The sequence below is a fragment of the Choloepus didactylus genome, chromosome 18 (assembly GCF_015220235.1).
Source record: "Choloepus didactylus isolate mChoDid1 chromosome 18, mChoDid1.pri, whole genome shotgun sequence".
NCBI classification, from domain to species: Eukaryota; Metazoa; Chordata; class Mammalia; order Pilosa; family Megalonychidae; genus Choloepus; species Choloepus didactylus.
In genome coordinates this window covers 55,867,785-55,885,559 of record NC_051324.1, presented here as the reverse complement: position 1 = coordinate 55,885,559, position 17,775 = coordinate 55,867,785, and the positions used below count along the sequence as shown (strand labels likewise).

At 36.6% G+C, this 17,775-nt stretch overlaps 2 protein-coding genes across 3 annotated transcripts in view; one reads left to right on the top strand and one right to left on the bottom strand.

The window, feature by feature from the left end:
• The window catches only part of CEP95 (centrosomal protein 95), a 79,540-nt gene extending 76,122 nt beyond the window's left edge, over nucleotides 1-3,418 (top strand). Inside the window, 5 exon segments of the mRNA XM_037809732.1 lie at nucleotides 27-173; nucleotides 176-184; nucleotides 1,744-1,890; nucleotides 2,201-2,272; nucleotides 3,097-3,418. Of these exon segments, the coding sequence (XP_037665660.1) occupies nucleotides 27-173; nucleotides 176-184; nucleotides 1,744-1,890; nucleotides 2,201-2,272; nucleotides 3,097-3,273 (552 nt within the window). The 3' untranslated portion in view covers nucleotides 3,274-3,418.
• Nucleotides 3,419-7,083: 3,665 nt separating this feature from the next.
• SMURF2 (SMAD specific E3 ubiquitin protein ligase 2) overlaps nucleotides 7,084-17,775 on the bottom strand; it is a 158,048-nt gene continuing 147,356 nt past the window's right edge. For both annotated transcript variants that reach the window (XM_037810230.1, XM_037810231.1), the window contains 4 exons: nucleotides 15,925-16,045; nucleotides 12,126-12,327; nucleotides 10,774-10,849; nucleotides 7,084-10,455 (listed from right to left, as the gene is read on the bottom strand). In XM_037810230.1, the coding sequence (XP_037666158.1) occupies nucleotides 10,356-10,455; nucleotides 10,774-10,849; nucleotides 12,126-12,327; nucleotides 15,925-16,045 (499 nt within the window). In that variant the 3' untranslated portion in view covers nucleotides 7,084-10,355. The remainder of the gene's footprint in view (nucleotides 10,456-10,773; nucleotides 10,850-12,125; nucleotides 12,328-15,924; nucleotides 16,046-17,775) is intronic.

The following is a 17,775-nucleotide window of genomic DNA, read 5'->3' as shown; positions in this document are numbered from 1 at the left end:
TTTCCCTTCCTCTTTCCCTTTCTTAGCAAGAATTTAAGGATCGCATTAACAGGCAGAGGTTGACCCAATCAAAGATAAAAGAAAATCGGCAGCAAACTGTTCGTGCCCGAAAATATTACGATGATTATAGAGTTCAGCTGCGTGCAAAAATGATGAGAATGAGGACCCGGAGGAAGAAGAAATGGTTACACAGAATTTCTTAAATCCAGTCTCATTAAAGTGAATTTCATCTGTTACCTTTCAGGACCACCTCCTTTGTAACTCGTGTCACAATTTGAAATCCAAATGCCCATCCTAAATTGCTGGCAGTGAGAATCCTTACTTGTCCATGATTCATTTGATCATCCCTTAGTGCATCTCAGTCTTTCTCTTGCTGCTCTTATCTTAATGTGAAGTTGTAACTTGCTCTGACTTCCAGCACTTAATTTGGGAACTTACTGTACGAGACAGGAATTTGAGGTCGTGATTAGATGATTTAGGAATCCACATAAAATCAGACATCCACATAAAATCAGGAAGAGGATAGGACAGATATGCTGTCTCGTTATCCTGATCAAGCTGAAATGCTTAATCTTTTTGGGATACCACAATGGCAAATTTCATCTCTAGAGTAAACCATTTTAGTAATTATAGTCAGTTGAGCTCAGTGCTTTGAAGTGAATCCTATTATTATCCTCATTTCCAAAGAACGACACTACTAAGGCTCAACAAGTAACTATCGTAATGTAGCTAATAAATATATCTGTCAGAACCAGTTCTATCAAGAATTCTCACTAATGAATGGAAGACAAGTGAGCATATCCAAAACCTGTGAACAACTTGTTTTACTGTAGCCTAGACAGATGATAACCATCTTACCAGTTACGCACTGGGGTTCTTGCCCTGTATATACAGCTGCTTGAGAATTATTTTTTGAAAGCAGTACAGAATCTTTGGGATGTGCGAGAAGATGCTCATCATCATTATGGAAATGCATCAAAACCACAAGGAGTTACCATTTCACACCCACTAAAATGGCTAAAATAAAAAAAGACATAATAAATGTTGACAAGGATGTGGAAAAATTGGAACCCTCATTTAGGGCTGGTGGGAATGTAGAATGGTGCAGCTGCTTTGGAAGACAATCAGGCAGTTCCTCAAAAAGTTAAACATACAATTTATTATATGTCCCAGCAGTTCCACTCCCTAGATATACATCCACACTAAAGCCAGGGCACGCATCTTCATAGCAGCATTATTTGTAATAGGCAAGTAGTGGAACGAACCCAAATATCCATCAATTTATGAAGGGATAAAAGAGAATATATACACTCAACAACATGGATGAGACATGCTTGAAAACATGCTAAATGAAAAGCCAGTTACCAAAGGCTACATATTTTAAGATTCCATTTATATGAAATGCCCAGAACAGGCAAATGCATAGACATAAAAAAGATAAATGTTTTATAGGGGCTAGAGGGAGGGGCAAAAGGGGAGTGACTGACTGCTAATGGGTGTGGCATTTCTTTTGGGGTGATGAAAATGTTCTGAAATTAGATAGTAGCAAGGGTTGCATAAATCCAAATACATTAAAAACCAGTGAATTATATATTTTAAAAGCGTAAGTTTTATGGATATGGATTATATCTTAAAACTTATTAAAATGTCTTTGCAAAATACAATCAGTATCTATTTCTAGTTAGACAAAATGATATTCCTCAATAACAGTTCAGTATAATCTTATGGTTAAATAATTGGCAGATATTTAAGAAACTATTTGAAGAAGGTATACAAATTCAGAAGCAAAGATTACGGGACCTAAGAAATTATGCTAAGGAAAAGAGAGATGAACAAAAGAGACAGCACCAGAATGAACTGGACTCAATGGAGAACTACTACAAAGACAAGGTAGGTTCAGTCTTTTTACATTATAATACATTTAATTCTGACCACCTGTGTTGAAAGTCAGCTTAGTCTGTTGAACAATAAACCCCTATGTATTAAGTCAGAATTTTTCAGTTTTCAAGTTAGGCTGTCCATTTTAAAACTTGAAATTTTAAGAGAAAATTAGCTAGTTCTTGACCATAGACAAAATCTGTATTGTCCTGTTTTACATTAAAATAAAGACTTTAAACCTATGGATATTAAATACAAGATTTATTATACTTTGACCACAAACGTTAAATACAACATTTCTTTTTTTCTTTCCTGTAAACAGTTTTCATTGCTGGCAGAAGCCATAGCACAGGAACATCAAGAGCTCAAAGCCAGAGAGAAATCCCATGCCCAGGTAATAATGGGATAATAAGTCATTTATTGACATTTTCAGGAAATAAAAAACAATGGTATTATCCTGTTCTGGTTTGCTAATGCTGCCGTTTTGCAAAACACCAGAAATGGATTGTCTTTTATAAAGGTGGTTTATTTGGTTACAAAGTTACAGTCTTAAGGCCATAAATTGTCCAAGGTACGGCATATACAATGGTACCTTCACTGGAGAAAGGCCATTGGCGTCCGGAAAACCTCTTTTAGCTCAGAAGGAACATGGCTAGTGTCCACTTGCTCCCAGGTTGTGTTTCAAAATGGCATTTTGTCCTTTTAGCTGTAGCTCCACTTCAAATGTCACACTCAGTTGCTCTGAGCTCCTTCTGTCTGTGAACTCCTTTATATGACTCCAGTGATCCAATTAACACCTACCCTGAATGGATGGGGTTAACACCTCCATGGAAATTATCCAAACATTTCACTCAGAGTTGATTGAGTCACATTCCCATGGAAACACTCAATCAAAGAATTCCAATCTAATCAACACTAATACATCTGCTCCCACAAGATTGCATCAAAGAACATGGCGTTTTGGGGAACATAATACATCCAAACTGGCACATATCCTTTTAAAGGGAAATGGAGACAATACTAATTAGAAAACCCAAGACATTTTGACCCAAGATATTTATCCTATGATTTTAACTTAACCTGCTCAGGTCTCTGTAAGAGATGCCGCTAAATTAAAACCATTGGTGGGACTTGATGAGCAGGAAGGTTGAGACGGAATAAAAATAGATGAGGGCCTGGATAAATGTGACTAGCAAGATGACACGAATTCTCTTTTAGACTTTACATAAGGTGAAGAGGGAGCTGAGATCTAAGATGGAGAAGGAAATTCAGCAACTACAGAACATGATAACACAGAATGATGATGATGCTTTCTTCCGGGAATTGGAAGCTGCACGCTTCAAAGCTCGGCTTCATCTGGCTTCATTTCAGTTGAGTAAAAATTCCTTCCTATGAAGCCGGATTTCATAAAGTGAAGTTTTGGAGCTAGAATTGAGCCAATAAACAGTCTAAATCAGAAGAATAATTTTTAAATTCTTTATCTATGTATTCATTCCAGTACTTTACGAAATGATTTTTAAATAAAAATTGTTTTCTTGAACTTACTGCTTTTGGATTTGTAACTTAAAGCCTTCAAAAGGGGAAGGAAAGCAGATACTCATTAGTCATATTTGTACTAAGGCAATTAACAAACTGATGGAGCAACCAACTCCTGAGGCCTATTGCTATAGGCCAAGAAAATAGGAAAAAGACTTTAAGGACAAGAAAAAATCTCTAATTAGGAGAAGGACTAGGAATGTGGGCTCATCATCTGAGGTGGGACTTAGGTTGAACATTGAAGATGGAGGCATGGGTGGGGAGGTGGGGCACTGCTTCTATCGGTTGGTAGAGGAAAGCAACGAGAAGCAGCAAAGGGTGGTAAAACCAATATGCGCTTCCGAGAAGCAGCCAGAATTGCAGCAGGGCGGGCAGCACAATGGTTTTGAAGTGGGCAAGAGTATACCAATCCCATCTCTAGTGTGGTGGAATATGAGGGGGGAAAATCCACTTGGGGTGCTGTCTTCCATTAAAAGGAAGGCTTCAATGAAGGTCAAGAATTGGAGGGAAGATTCAAAGGTGCTGGGGACATTGGGGGGCTTTGCTGTGCATAGCCAAGGAGTGGCGGAGGCACCAGGAATAGCATTGGGAGGCAGAAGAAAGGTGGTAAGCAGCTCACGTTAGGGCATGTATAGAGTAGAAAGGGTGCAAGCATAATAGATCATAGATGTCCAGGGAGACCAGGAGGCATGATGAGTGAGATCCGACTCAAAAAAAGTAAGCAACTGACTACTGCTTCCCAAGTGCTTTCCTCTTGGAATGGCTAACGTAATGTTGGGCTTCTAGGCAGGCAGGGGCTTCCAGGGAAAAGACTTGGAGGATCAGCCAAGTTTGAAGCATAATGAGGAGACATGCAGTTAACTATAATGTACTGTGACAAGTCGATGACTGAAGGTGAATGGGAAGGATGGGAAAATGCAAAAGAGGCTACACATACATAAGGGGCTAGAACACAAGCTCTAAAAAATGTTGAGAAAAATGATAAAGTAAATCTTGATAGATATCCACAATTTATTCTTGAGTAAAGTGAATAAATTTTACACTTGAAAGCATGATGCTCTTTTATTAAAAAACTGTGGTATGAGTGAGTATTATACATAAAATGCAAATAGCCATAGAATAGGTCTGGAAGTATAGTTCCCAAACTTAACAGTGGGTGTGACTGAGTGGAATATATAAACTTCTACTCTTCACAGTATATTTTAATACTATTGAAGTGGTTAAAGTAAGCATAGCCATACTTTTATAATTCTTTTTAAAACAAAATATTTTAGGAAGACTCAGGTTGCTGCTTTTGATGACAGGGTGGGTGCTAGTGCTGCTTACCAAGCTAGAGAGTAGCTAGGAAATACCAAAAAGAATAGGTGAGGGAATTGACTAGAGAATGGATTAGGATTCCTAAACAAAGGTCAAAGAATAGGAAAGGAGAAAAATAAAACATTTTTGAAAAACTGAAAGCAAATGAAGTGGTAACTCACAAGTGGAGGATGTTGAGATCCAAGTGCCTGTGGAGAGGGAATTGGAAGTGAAGCAAGCCAATTTAGCCATAAGAACCCAGGAATGGCTCATCATAATTATCCACACTAAAAAGTTTTTTAGAACTGTGATATAACCATATTGTGCGGGGCAGGAGAAGTTAGGGTTAGGTGGTATGAGAATCAAGTCCTCATCTACCATAATGGAACACTAACCAGACGGTCTAAAATTTGTGAAGAATATTAGCATATTATTTACAAATATGGAGCTAAATACCAGAAGAGCTGAAAATACTGGTCTCTGGGAAATAAGACTTAGGGATGGGGGAAAAAGGTGATGATTTTTCTTTTGAACTATGTGTACCTGTGTGTGTATGTGTGTGTTTAACTATTAGTTGCCTCCTCTTGAAAGGGAAGGAAGGAGAAGAAAGAGCCAGTGCTGGAAGCAAGCCAGAAGAATAGGGCCATTAAGTGAAGGGGCTGAAGAGGCTAAAGGTGTAGGGGAAATTTATTTGCAGTAGAAACAAAGCATCAGGTAAAAACAGAGGAAGGTCTACATTGGGAAGACAAGAAGGGCAAGGCACAAGGTGGTATCACTAAGAGACACAGACAGGATTGAGTGACCCTCCTTTGGTTTATCTGAACTGGGTGGGGGCTTAAGCTGCAGTTTATAGAGGAATCTGTCAAATACCAAATCCAAACAGACTTGAACTGCCTTTAAAACTTTGTTTTTCTAGTCCATGAGTTACTGAAATTTATATCTAACTGTTTTCTTGCAATGGTTCTCTACCTTTTTGCCATCACAATCTTTGGGAGGAGTGGTTTGAACAATTGATTCACAAACGCCCTCACCTGCACTTCCAATTGCTGGGCTGAAATACATCTTAGAAGGGTCCTTCACCCACCCCACAGGCTGCTACAAGTGCCTATTTCCTTCACTTACAAGACTCTATAAGGGAGACAGAAATGAGGTTTACAATTCATATTAGAGACTAAATGATACCCTCGATAAATCCCAGCGCAAACATCCATAAAAGATATGCTAATTGTCAACAATTGAGCATATCACCTTGGAAATACAGCCTCCTCTCCCCAAAGTAACAGGATAGCAATATGGCTGGCAATTGTAAAATGAACACACCACAAGGAAGGCAGGGTTGCCTCCCGATCTAAGGTGTCACACCCAGGGAGGGCAAAACCAATTGTTTTAAAAAACCAAATCTGAGATGCAGAGCTTGCTGAAATAGGGTATGTAATAGAATAAAATTTAATAGCATGTGATATATAAATGAAATCTGATTTATCTAGTTAGCTAAGCACGTTGATGTAGGGAAGTAACCCTTTTTCTGGCATAATTACTTCCTTTCTCCTGTTACTAGGCTCTTGTTCTATTGTACATATATTATTATAAGCACATGGGTTTATAAAGTATAAATAAATGCAGTGGTTAGCATGGTTAGCCTTCATTATAATGAAGGTACAAATTTTTTAGGTCACCACACAGCAGAAAAATTCCCAGAATAGTCAAATAAAACTTTGGGGCAATTTATAGACTATTACAATACTGAAATCCTTAATGTTCTTATATAACCAGTAAAGGTGACAATATGAGATAAAGCAAAAAAAATTCAAAAGGATATTAAAAATGGCCATTGAACCTACTCTTTTAACTTTAACACATTGCTACTAACATGTAGTCTATATTGTGTAGAGATTTACACAGACCATATTCTGGAGTATGGAAAGAAAACATACTCTAGTCATTCCTTTTTCCACCCATGTATTTAGCTGGACTTTTATCCATTGCCATTTATAGAGCTGTGAATCACAAAACTTAAAGTCCATGGCTTCTTGGAAAAACAACTTCTCATCTTCATTTTAAAGATTTTGCTGCTTGGCACCAAGGTAGGGATGGCAAATACGAGGCCCCTGGACCATAGCTTTGCCCTCCGGAGCCCTGACATTGTTACAGGTCAGGAACACTTACCCATTAAGCCTGGACCAACCATTTAAGTCTACCTCCACACAGCTTCCAAACAACCACTGCCAACTGGTTCTGAGCTCTCCGAAGCTCTGCAGTGTGACAAAAGTATCAACTAAAGAAGGTATGTGTTATTCTTCCTGAACGTCTCATTTTATGGATCATATGTTGTCATCACAGATTTTTCCTAAGCAGCGCATTAAAAACGCAATATTCTTTAAAAACTGATGCTGTGACAGTGCAAACAGCATTCATTTTATTGCTCAACTTCAGCAAGGACAAATACAGTTATTTTTAAAAACCGTTTATACAGATGTTATTGATAAAGCTCATATAACAACTGAGTGAACATACAAAGAATACCAAAGCTAAAACACTCTTTAATAAATACAAATAAATGAAAATGATAAAATTTTGCTTTTAAAGTCAGTTTGAGAAAAGGAAGAATATTACATTAAGTGAACTAATTACATGTAGAAACAAAACAACTCAGCATTTGGTACAATCACCGTCCTAACATAAGAATGTTAAATACCACGAATGGCACCCGTTGACTGCATGGTGCAGCTTAAAAACAGAAGTGAGGAGCTGCTCTACCAAGCTGTGAACATGGCTGGAACAATCTCTTAACTTCCATCACTGCCATCAGTTCAATGCCCAAGAAGTTCAAAGCAGATTTAGTGTTGTGAATAAAACAAATTACATTGTTTTTAAAAGAAGAATGGAAACTTGTGCTCTGGACTGTAAATACAAGAAAAGAAAGGACCTAGTAAAAATAAAACCAATTCAGGGCAACAAACTATGTGTAAAACAAAATGTACACTGTACACAGCACTATTTAAAAACTCTACACCAAGAAACGACTTTCGGAAACAAAACTCACCTCTGTACTGCATATGAGCTCTACAGATAATCACTGTTTGTAATTAAGAATTCATGATGAAAGGCAATAGTACAGAAATGTGAGTTCACCTACCTGAAATCATGCAACTAGAGGATCGATAAGAAAAAACCCAGTTAAAAGGGATATGTGGAAATAAATATTCACATTAGAACATGAGGTGCAAGGTCAAGGTTCAATAACACATGGAGTTTTTGTTGCTTAGCACCTGTTTGGAAGTAATCAGGTAATGTAATTTTGAAATTGAAATCTAAATCATTGTGTTTTTTAATAAATTGTGGTGATACCAGACTGGCATCAGGGTTTATTTAAAGCTCTATTAAAGAAATCATCATAATAATGTTAAAAAGGCACTCAAAAAGTGATGGTGTTTGCCTGCTTTATACTGTACATTAAAACAACTTACAGTAGCATTTCACCATTACTACATCAGTTATGGTTTCTATAGAATGTTCATCATGTACTTTTTGCTGAAAGATTTTAAGAGTAGGCACAACTACAGCCTGCACTCATGCTTCAATATAAAATAGATGACCTGCAACCAATAAAGCACAAACTGTGCAAACAAAACTACTGATGATCAAATAGTATAGAAATCACTTCTGTACATTTCAAGATTTTTTTTAGTACTATGGAAGCAGTAGGAAAATGCTAAGTTTGGGAAGAAAATGGTTGGCATAAACACATTACTACTGCACAATATGACTATGACTAGCTTACTTGTAGAGGTCAAATTTGGCAGAGTTAAACACATTTAAATACTTACAAACTACACAGGTAGTTCTCAACTTTTTTTAAGCAGCAAAATTTCCACCTCTTTTATCTTCCCCCACCCCCATGAAAAAGTATACTTGGAATCCCAATAGAAAAGAGAAAAACTGAAGCTGTTCTGGATAAAGGGGGGTGGAGAGGGCTTAGAGGCCCCTGCTCAAATACCAACTCTTTATCTCTCCCTTCCTTTACTCCTGATACACCTCTGAAGAACCGTTTGGCTCCAAAGAACACAGTCTGGAAACCACTCCATTACACGAAACAACACAAAGAGCCTATTCACTTGACCATTATAAACAGCAAAATGTAAACAATTGTCAGCTTTTGCTATTCTTGATTTCATGTCAATGTAAAAACAAAAAAAGAACAGTGCAGGTTTCTGAAGGTTGAGCTTAAAAATCCACCCATGATTTTGGACTTTTCCAATCCCTCACCCCAGAGTTTTGGCTACCTTCCATATCATGCAACATGCCACACACCTTGAAAGCTAAATCAGGACATTTCAAAATCAGATTATCTTTCATACCAAGGGAACTAGGATTCCCATACTTCCAAAATTAACTCTTCAGTTTTAACGTAATTTATACCGTAGCATTAGAATCATTGTTTCTTTAGTAATCGCATTCCTCACCCCTACCACCCCCACTTAATTTTGTTGGGAAAAGCAGGCCTTTTTCTAAGTTTCCTAAATAATATTTAAAGCAAATTTTTCCTTTAAAAAAAATTAGAGAATTAAAATGTAACGAGCAGCTAAACAAGTATTCAGGATGGTTTACTCAATAAAAATATACATTACAATTAAAATTAAAGATTTAGGGTGGCTTACTCAAGAGAAATGTACATTATAATTAAAATACAATATAAGTTAGGTGCACTTGTCAGAAGACTTTGGTTTATAGAAATAGTATATATAAAAGATAAGCTGACCCAGCAAAAGAATGAAAATCCCATCCCATCCACATGATCTGAGGAGCTATAAAAATGTAGTATTTCCATTTAAGATGAAAAGTAAATCCAAAATATCTGATCATATTGATTCAAGAAACATTTGGGATTTTTTTTTTTAAGTCTCTTAAAAACAGGGGGCCCGGAAATGCATCTTATTGTAGCAAATAACCTATTCTAAGTGTAGACTAAATGGTTGCATTAGGAATTTGATAAAGTTATATAGCTGTATTCCAGGAAATTCATGCTTGAAAAATATTAGGAAAACGATTCATTTAGGCTACGCTGAAACATACAATGCAAAATATAAGGCTTTGCTATAGGAAAATGTAGTTAAATATGCAATGGCTTATTATTTTTAAGATAATGATTCTTTTAGCCAATTTTTTACAAAGTTAGAATAATCCAAAATAATTTTATTTTTTTTTACAAAGAACAAGTACAGAAGCTGTTCCAAATCATGTATTCAATCAAAATAAAATATGACTTGTACCGACTGCTGAAGTTGTCTTGATGTTTGAAAGACTTGAAATCTATGAAGCAATTTGAACAGGTTACCTTTTATAAAAATAGTAGTAGTCTTTACATGTAGAATACTGCCTAACTCTGGAAATTTAGGAAAAGTCAGCATTCTTTAGGTTCAAGATATTAATTTTAAATAGCAGCTGAATATGGCCTCATGGCAAAGCATAAAGACCTTTTTTTCCTTGAAAAGGAATTTCAAAATTGTCCTTTCCCCTCACAGTGTCCTAAAATTTAAAAAAAAAGGGGGGGGGGGGTTCCTGTATTTCAGCATTCCTTGAAGTTGCTGAAAGGAGGCTGTTGGTCAGGGGTATAAATAGAGTCCTGGGTAAATCCTTGAAGTTTGTCATTCCACAGCAAATCCACATGTTTCTTCAATGGCTGTTAGCAGCTTTTCATAGAGCTTTTCATAGCTTTCATAGGGCGGAATGTCTATTCGATTGAAGCTGTGAATAAACAAATCAGATATTATACAGTTCATTTGAGATACGTAAACTGGCCTAGGAAGGTTATACAAATACAGCCAACACCACTCTTTTTGTGTGACACAAACAAATTAACAGAAAAAGGGTATATTTCTCTAAAATAGAGATTACCCCTTTGGCGTTCTACCATCAATCTCTAAATAATAACTTTTAAATCACTTTAAAAAGTCCCTTAACATTCCTTTTAAAGGTCCATTTAATAGTAAGAATAATAAAAGTCAAATCCGTTTGAAACTAGCACCTATACAGAATAGGAAAAAAACTATAAAAATAACTTACCAAGTGTGAGCTTTGGGCAGGTTGTTAGTGCAGGCATCAATTTGGTGTATTGTAAAGAGTCGAGGGCCTGCTGCACCTGCAAAAGAAGCAAATGTGGGTCAAATCACTGCAGGTACATTTGTCACTCTCCCAAATCTCAGAATAAAACTGATACATAAACTACAGGGTATAGGGATAGAATGCTGATGAAACCACACCAGCCACCAAGAGGCTGCAGGAAAAAATCTGAGTTTTGAAAGCTGGAACTGTCCTTGGATAAGGCTGGATTCCTTAACAGACTAGCATTTCAGTCTGAGGAAAAATACAGGATTGAAATCTCTTTGCCAACTTTTATCTTCTATAGAAAATCAATGGCCCAAAAGTATGAGAAAGAAGGTTGGCCAATCTAAGAAAAAGCACTACACACTTTTTTTTTTACTCCAGGAATCATCAGATTTGAAAAGATGTGAACCTAATGCAAATTTAGGTTTCATGACTCAAACTGGGCTCAGAATAAAAGATGAGCAGTTTACAGAATAAATTTCAGTTAACATAGACATCCCATATACAAATGTATGCAGGAGAAATACATTCACTTTTGCGCATTGTGCATAGTCTGAAAATGAGTTGTCTAAACAGGGACTACACACACACTCAGTATGTCTCCCTGTGAACAAGCAACATATGCACTGCAGGGAGCACTGTTGGTTTGTATAGCCTCAGTCATCACCAGCAGCAGCAGCTTTAAAAAGAAAGGCCATAAGAAATAAAGAAATGAAGCACCACAATTATTTGCAATACTACTGACTCATCCAAAAATTAAACAGCTTATTTCATAGAAAACAGTTCTTAAAAATGGAATATGGCTGTAAATAAATGGTTTGATGCCATGCAATAATAAACGTGCTTCTGACCAAACAGATGGTGCCCATGACTCATGCTGACCCTTTCCATTAAAAGACAAGGAAAAAAAAGGTGGAGGGAGAGGCATCCCAGATGGCTATATGTTTTGCTAGGTTCAGATGTGAACATGTAAGTAGATGGACTTCCCCTTTAGGAATGTGCAAAAGATTTTAAAAAGCAAGGTGGCCAGAAAACAGAAGGCAAGCATACCCCCATATGTTCTCTAACATGCAGCACTCACTACAATCACAGAGAACCCCAGGAGAAAAGGCTCTTGGGAAGGGATCAAAGATAAGGAAGGAGAAGAAGATATTAAGATATGACAGTTACAGATAAGAAATAGAGTGAGAAGAGAATCTGATTTTAAGCACATGGCTTGTAAAACCATCTGCAAGATACCTATAAAAATACAATATTGATGCCTACTGACTCTTTGATGCCACATTATGTCTGTCCTCTGGCTTTTTTACCTTGTAAAGCTTTGAAGCCCTGCAGAGGCACTCTAGATGATCCTGTCACAAACTGAAGTAACCGTGCTCGTCGCTCTTCATCAAAAAACTCCACGGCTTTCCAGAACCACTTGACAACATTGCTGTCTGGTGTACAGTGTTTTAACCGGGTGTTTACCTTCCAGTCATTAACATCTATCTTTCCAAGTCCACAAATAATGAGCTGTTAAAATATTGCATAAATAATGAACCAGTGGTAACCAAAGTTACTCCCAAAATTCCTCAGAATAGAACTTGAGATTTACAGTGTTGGCTCTCATATGGTGATTCTTAATTAAAGACGCATGTCAAAATCACCTATAAAGATTTTCAAAATATACACACCAGGTCAGGGATTTAAATTTGAGTCTGGGGCAATATTCAGGAGTTGTATTTAAAAAAACTCCACAGGTCTTCAGGTTTCCTACTAAGAGTTTGAGAACTACCATTATGATAGACATGACCAGCTGAAAAGAATTATGAAAGTTTTGGAATTTCATAATAGAATCCTAAATATTTTTAAATAATAAATGGACAGAAATTGAGACCCAAAGAGTAAATACAGTTTTTATATGCCTTCTTCGGACTTGCACCGTGTTATACTAGCTTTAACTGTCATTAGCTTGGTGTTTGGGGACAATTCTGTCCCCCTCCCTTGCCCAGCAGTAACATCTATTTCACTACATCTTGTGAAAGCAACCACTTGAGTGCATAGACACTCAAGAAACATGTTAAATAAATGAGTTAATACAATCTGCTTGAAAATCTTAAAATTGTATCCAAGTACAAAATATGTGAATGCACTGATAAAAGAGCTCTGCTTGGCACCCTGATGTGGGGTCATGACAGATGACTATATCAAATCTTTTTGACACTATTAATACATCTCCTTAGGGTCTAAGACATCTTTTTAACATGCTTATAACATAACAGTGAATAGTATAAAACATAATGTACTGTAACTTGCAAATCCAAGATTTTATAATCAACTCTGTTAATCCAGTTTAACACTAAAATATGATTTACATATATTTTTATAAGAAGTTTAATGATTTCATTAGCAGTAGGAACAATATAATAAATCCAAACCCTACTGAACAAAATCTACGAGAAAGCTTCTACAAGATTCTTATTACTGAATTGAAGTCACATTGAATAGGGACATGGTTATCCAAATAGGATTATGGATATATTTGTAACACTAAAGATATATCTTAAATTCTTTTCTTCCAAGGGATGGCAATTATAAGGCCAAATTCCTCATTCGTGTATAAACAGAAGAAAACGCATTTATATTTCAACTTTATTGCTATTCCTGCCAGGTCTTCCTCCTCCTTCTGATTACTACCTTCTGGGCATTTCACTACTGAATAATTAAGTCACAAAAGAAATGGGGGATGGTACTGAGTTAAGCCAATCTTTTTAGATTATTTTGTTAACAAGTCTGATATTTACTTAGAAAGGAGACAGGAGTTAATAGATAAAATCATGTTTTATATTATTTGTAGATCTCAAATTTTCATGCTGACCTTCGCCACTAATTACATTTGGGAAATTTGGTAAAATAAAACCTCATTATTTTTTCAAGCTAGTTCAGTGGAAATTCAGATATATTCAGATGTTAAAGGTCTTAATTATAAAACCAGACCTGAGGTCCTTTAAGGACCAGCTTTAAAAGAAAACTAATAAGGAGAAAACATGGTGAAAGGGATGATGCCTCACCAATATGGACTAACTACAATGTGTAAACTCAGAATTGAATCTTAGAACATAGCCTAACGTGGACACAATAATTGTAATAGTCCCTAAATTGTAAGCTCTTACAGCAGTTAACTCTCCCTGAATTGTAAGGCCTACGTCTAAACTTTGAGATGCTGATCCCCTAGGGTATAACCTGATTGGTCTCTGGAACAATGCATATCTCTGAGACACCTGAAACTCAGAGCTAGAGCTCAGCAGATATGAATGTCAGTATTAGTGCATACAGCACTGTCAAAAAAATAAATAAATAAAAGGTGAAAAAGAGCCCAGACTTCAATTAGTGATATGAATGAAGCAGGTCTGGTTAAGACCAGGGCAAGCCAGGCCAAAGGATAAAGGGTGAAACTGACTGTGTTTTAAAACTTCAACTTTCATATGAGACCAAGGGAATAGATATCTATTTGGTACAGGATCTAAATTTTCTAAACGGTACAACTCTACAGTCGATTTGTTCAAACACCACAATTGCATGGAACTTTGAATAGGAAGTGAGATACGGTAGGTTAGTATAGGCTGGAGTGAAACAGTGACACATCCTAGAGTAATCTGGGCAGATAATAAAAAATATATTTACAGCCTCCCCCTCCCCAGCCCCGAGGATCTGGGGGAAGGTGCGGATTTGTTGGACATCCTCACCTGGACTGGTGTTGATGTTGTCACAAACATTGGGACTGGCGGTTTGATGTGCTGAGCCCTCGAGCACGGGACTTGCCCTTATGAAGCTCATTACCACAAAGGAGAGTCTAAACTTGTATGTAATGGTGCCTAAGAGTCTCCCCGAGTACCTCTTTGCTGCTCAGATGTGGCCCTCTCTCTCTCTAACTGAGCCATCTCGACAGGTGAACTCGCTGCCCTCCCCTCTGCGTAGGACCCGACTCCCAGGGGTGTAAATCTCCCTGGCAACGCAGAGTATGACTCCTGGGGATGAATGTGGACCCGGCATCGTGGGACTGAGAGTATCTTCTTGACCAAAAGGGGGATGCAAAATGTGACGAAATAGTTTCAGTGGCTGAGAGATTCCAAATGGAGTCGAGAGGTCACTCTGGTGGACACTCTTATGCACTATATAGATAACACTCTTAGGCTTTAATGTATTGGAATAGCTAGAAGTAAATACCTGAAACTACCAAACTCCAACCCAGCAGTCTGGACTCCTGAAGACAATTATATAATAATGTAGATTACAAGGGGTGACAGTGTGATTGTGAAGACCTTGTGGATCACACCCCCTTTATCTAGTGTATGGATGAGTGGAGGAATGGGGATAAAAACTAAAGGACAAATGGGGTGGGATGGGGGGATGATTTGGGTGTTCTTTTTTCACTTTTATTTTTTATTCTTGTTATGGTTCTTTCTTATGTAAGGAAAATGTTCAGAGATAGATTGTGGTGATGAACGCATAACTATGTTATCATACTGTGGACAGTGGATTGTATATTATGGATGATTGTATGGTGTGTGAATGTATTTCAATAAAACTGAATTTAATAAAAAAAAAAACTAATAAGTAAACTGATCTAGAAAGTTAGTTTATGAGTGTTTCCAAAGAGTCCTAGGATGTTTAGACCCAGTTTATGCTTAATGTTTTACTTCCCCTATGATCTTATCTGTGAAATGTTTCCTTGCAAAGCTTAGTGGAAAGCAATTGAGCTTGGGCCCTTATCCAAATAAATTTCATTATGATGAAGACCAATTAGTGAAAATTTCTTTAACTAAATAAATCATTTAGGGAATAGGAAAAAAAAAAATACCGGGAGACTGTGCACAAAAACATGAAATCTGTTTAAAACAAGAAAGGACAATATGGAAAAAAAAATGACGCAAATTCACAATCTAAGAGGTTGCTTATCATAGAAATTCCAAACCATGAAAGACTCCCTGTGAATAGGAATTCTCACAACACCGCACCACAAAACTTCAAATGCATCAGAAAGACCATGTTCCTCCAAAACTAAGTTACAGAGTAATTCTGAGTCTTTCCTTGTTACACCAGATGATGTTGCAAGATTAATACACTGACCTCTAACTCCTTCTCATCAAATGTCTTCAGCAGATGCTGTGGAATTACTTCATTAAATCCTTTCTGTAGAGCTAGGAATTGCGCTTCAATGCCTCGTAAAAATCTCCAGTTCACATATAGCCTGGTAAAAATTGGGCAGGGGTTATTCATATTTAGTAATTATCATGAACCTCTGGCTTAGCAATATTGCACTGTACAAGCATCTATCATTAAGAATTTAGTCTAAAGTCTTAAAAGCATCTCAGATTAATGGGGACAGAAGATCCTGAGCTGAGATAGTTCAACGTAGATAAAAAGTGATAGCCTTCTACTAACAAAAGCAGCATAAATAAAACAACTCTTCAAATCTGAGAAACTTCCAGTAAATTGGACATCTATTAGAGCTTAGATGGTCTGAATACAAACACATTACAAAGCATCAGGTCAAAATTTTTCGAAACACTATACATGCCAACAACCAGAATAAAAGAGCCCATTCAACCAAAAGTGACTATTTTTCTGGTTTTACTTGAAAATATAATCTGAATGTGTTGGGTGTTTTGTTTGTACTTGGGGTGGGAAGTAGTTGGGGGAAAAAGAGGTAAAGAGAATTTTCATATTCAAAATGGGAAGAAACCGTAAAAGCCAATGGTAAGTACTTTGATTAGCCACTCAAATGCTTCCTGGAGGCTTTAAAAACTCTGGAAAATGTAACTTTGCCAACAAAAAGTACACTAAGCTACATCTACTGTGTAACTTTACTTACGCTTTTGACCTGAACTTATAATTTCTAAGTGATATGCTTTTATTTATCTTTCTACCCAGGAAAAGTCTCCATTTCACACATTTTGGTACTATTTTTCTTCCCAACTTGTCATCAACATTTCCTTTTCCAAACTTCAATAGTTCTCTACTTAAAGAAATACATTAGTAATACATTCTTTGGGGGACTAAATTTTTGTTTGTTCAAGGGGACAGCAAAATTGCACATCTGTAGAAAGTTTTTCTTTTTTTAATCTCAAAGCTGAAGTTGGCTAGGAATTAATACTGTGCTTTATAAACATGACTGAATCCTGGACAGTGGGACCCATGAACTGAGTACTACACGCTAGATTCTGAGGGACTTAGGAAACCCCCATTCATTCTTTTATTTTTTAAATCAGGAAAGTAATACAAGCTTGTTGCAGATACATACACACAAATGCAGAAAAGTCAAACAAATATGGATATAGGGTAAAACATGAAAACATATTTCTTTTTACCCTTCCCTTCCCCACCCTGCCTCCCCATCCCACCAACCCTGTTCCCCTATTTTACGCAAATCCTGTATTTGGTATGTAGACGTCCTGAACATTCTCCATTTAATGATAAAACATTAAATGACTTAAAACATTAAAGCATTTGCTCCTACATAAGACTTGCTTTTCAACGTGAAAGCTTATACAGCCTCTCTTTTAAATACATGCATATTCTGTGAATCTATATATTTAATCATTCTCCTCTAAAACATTTTGGTAGTTTACAATTTCTTTTTTGCAAGTCATATTTAATTGAACATCCTCATTCATATTTCTTTAATCACAAGTGTATTTCTGTGGAAATAGAGCTGCTAACTAAAGGCATGTGCATTTTACTTTTTGGTTGCTGTTATCAAATTGCTTTCCAAAAAAGCTATATCAGTGTTCACTCCCATCAACAGAGTATGAGACTGATAAATTTCATTTTTAAACTAGGAAAATTTTACTAAGTTTTGAGACAGACTATATAAAAAAGTATAGCATTCATGTTTATGTGTACATATATTAAATTCAAACTCTAAATTTTGATTACTGTAGTTTTATTTTTAGAAGGCTTTAGATATCATCAGCCAAA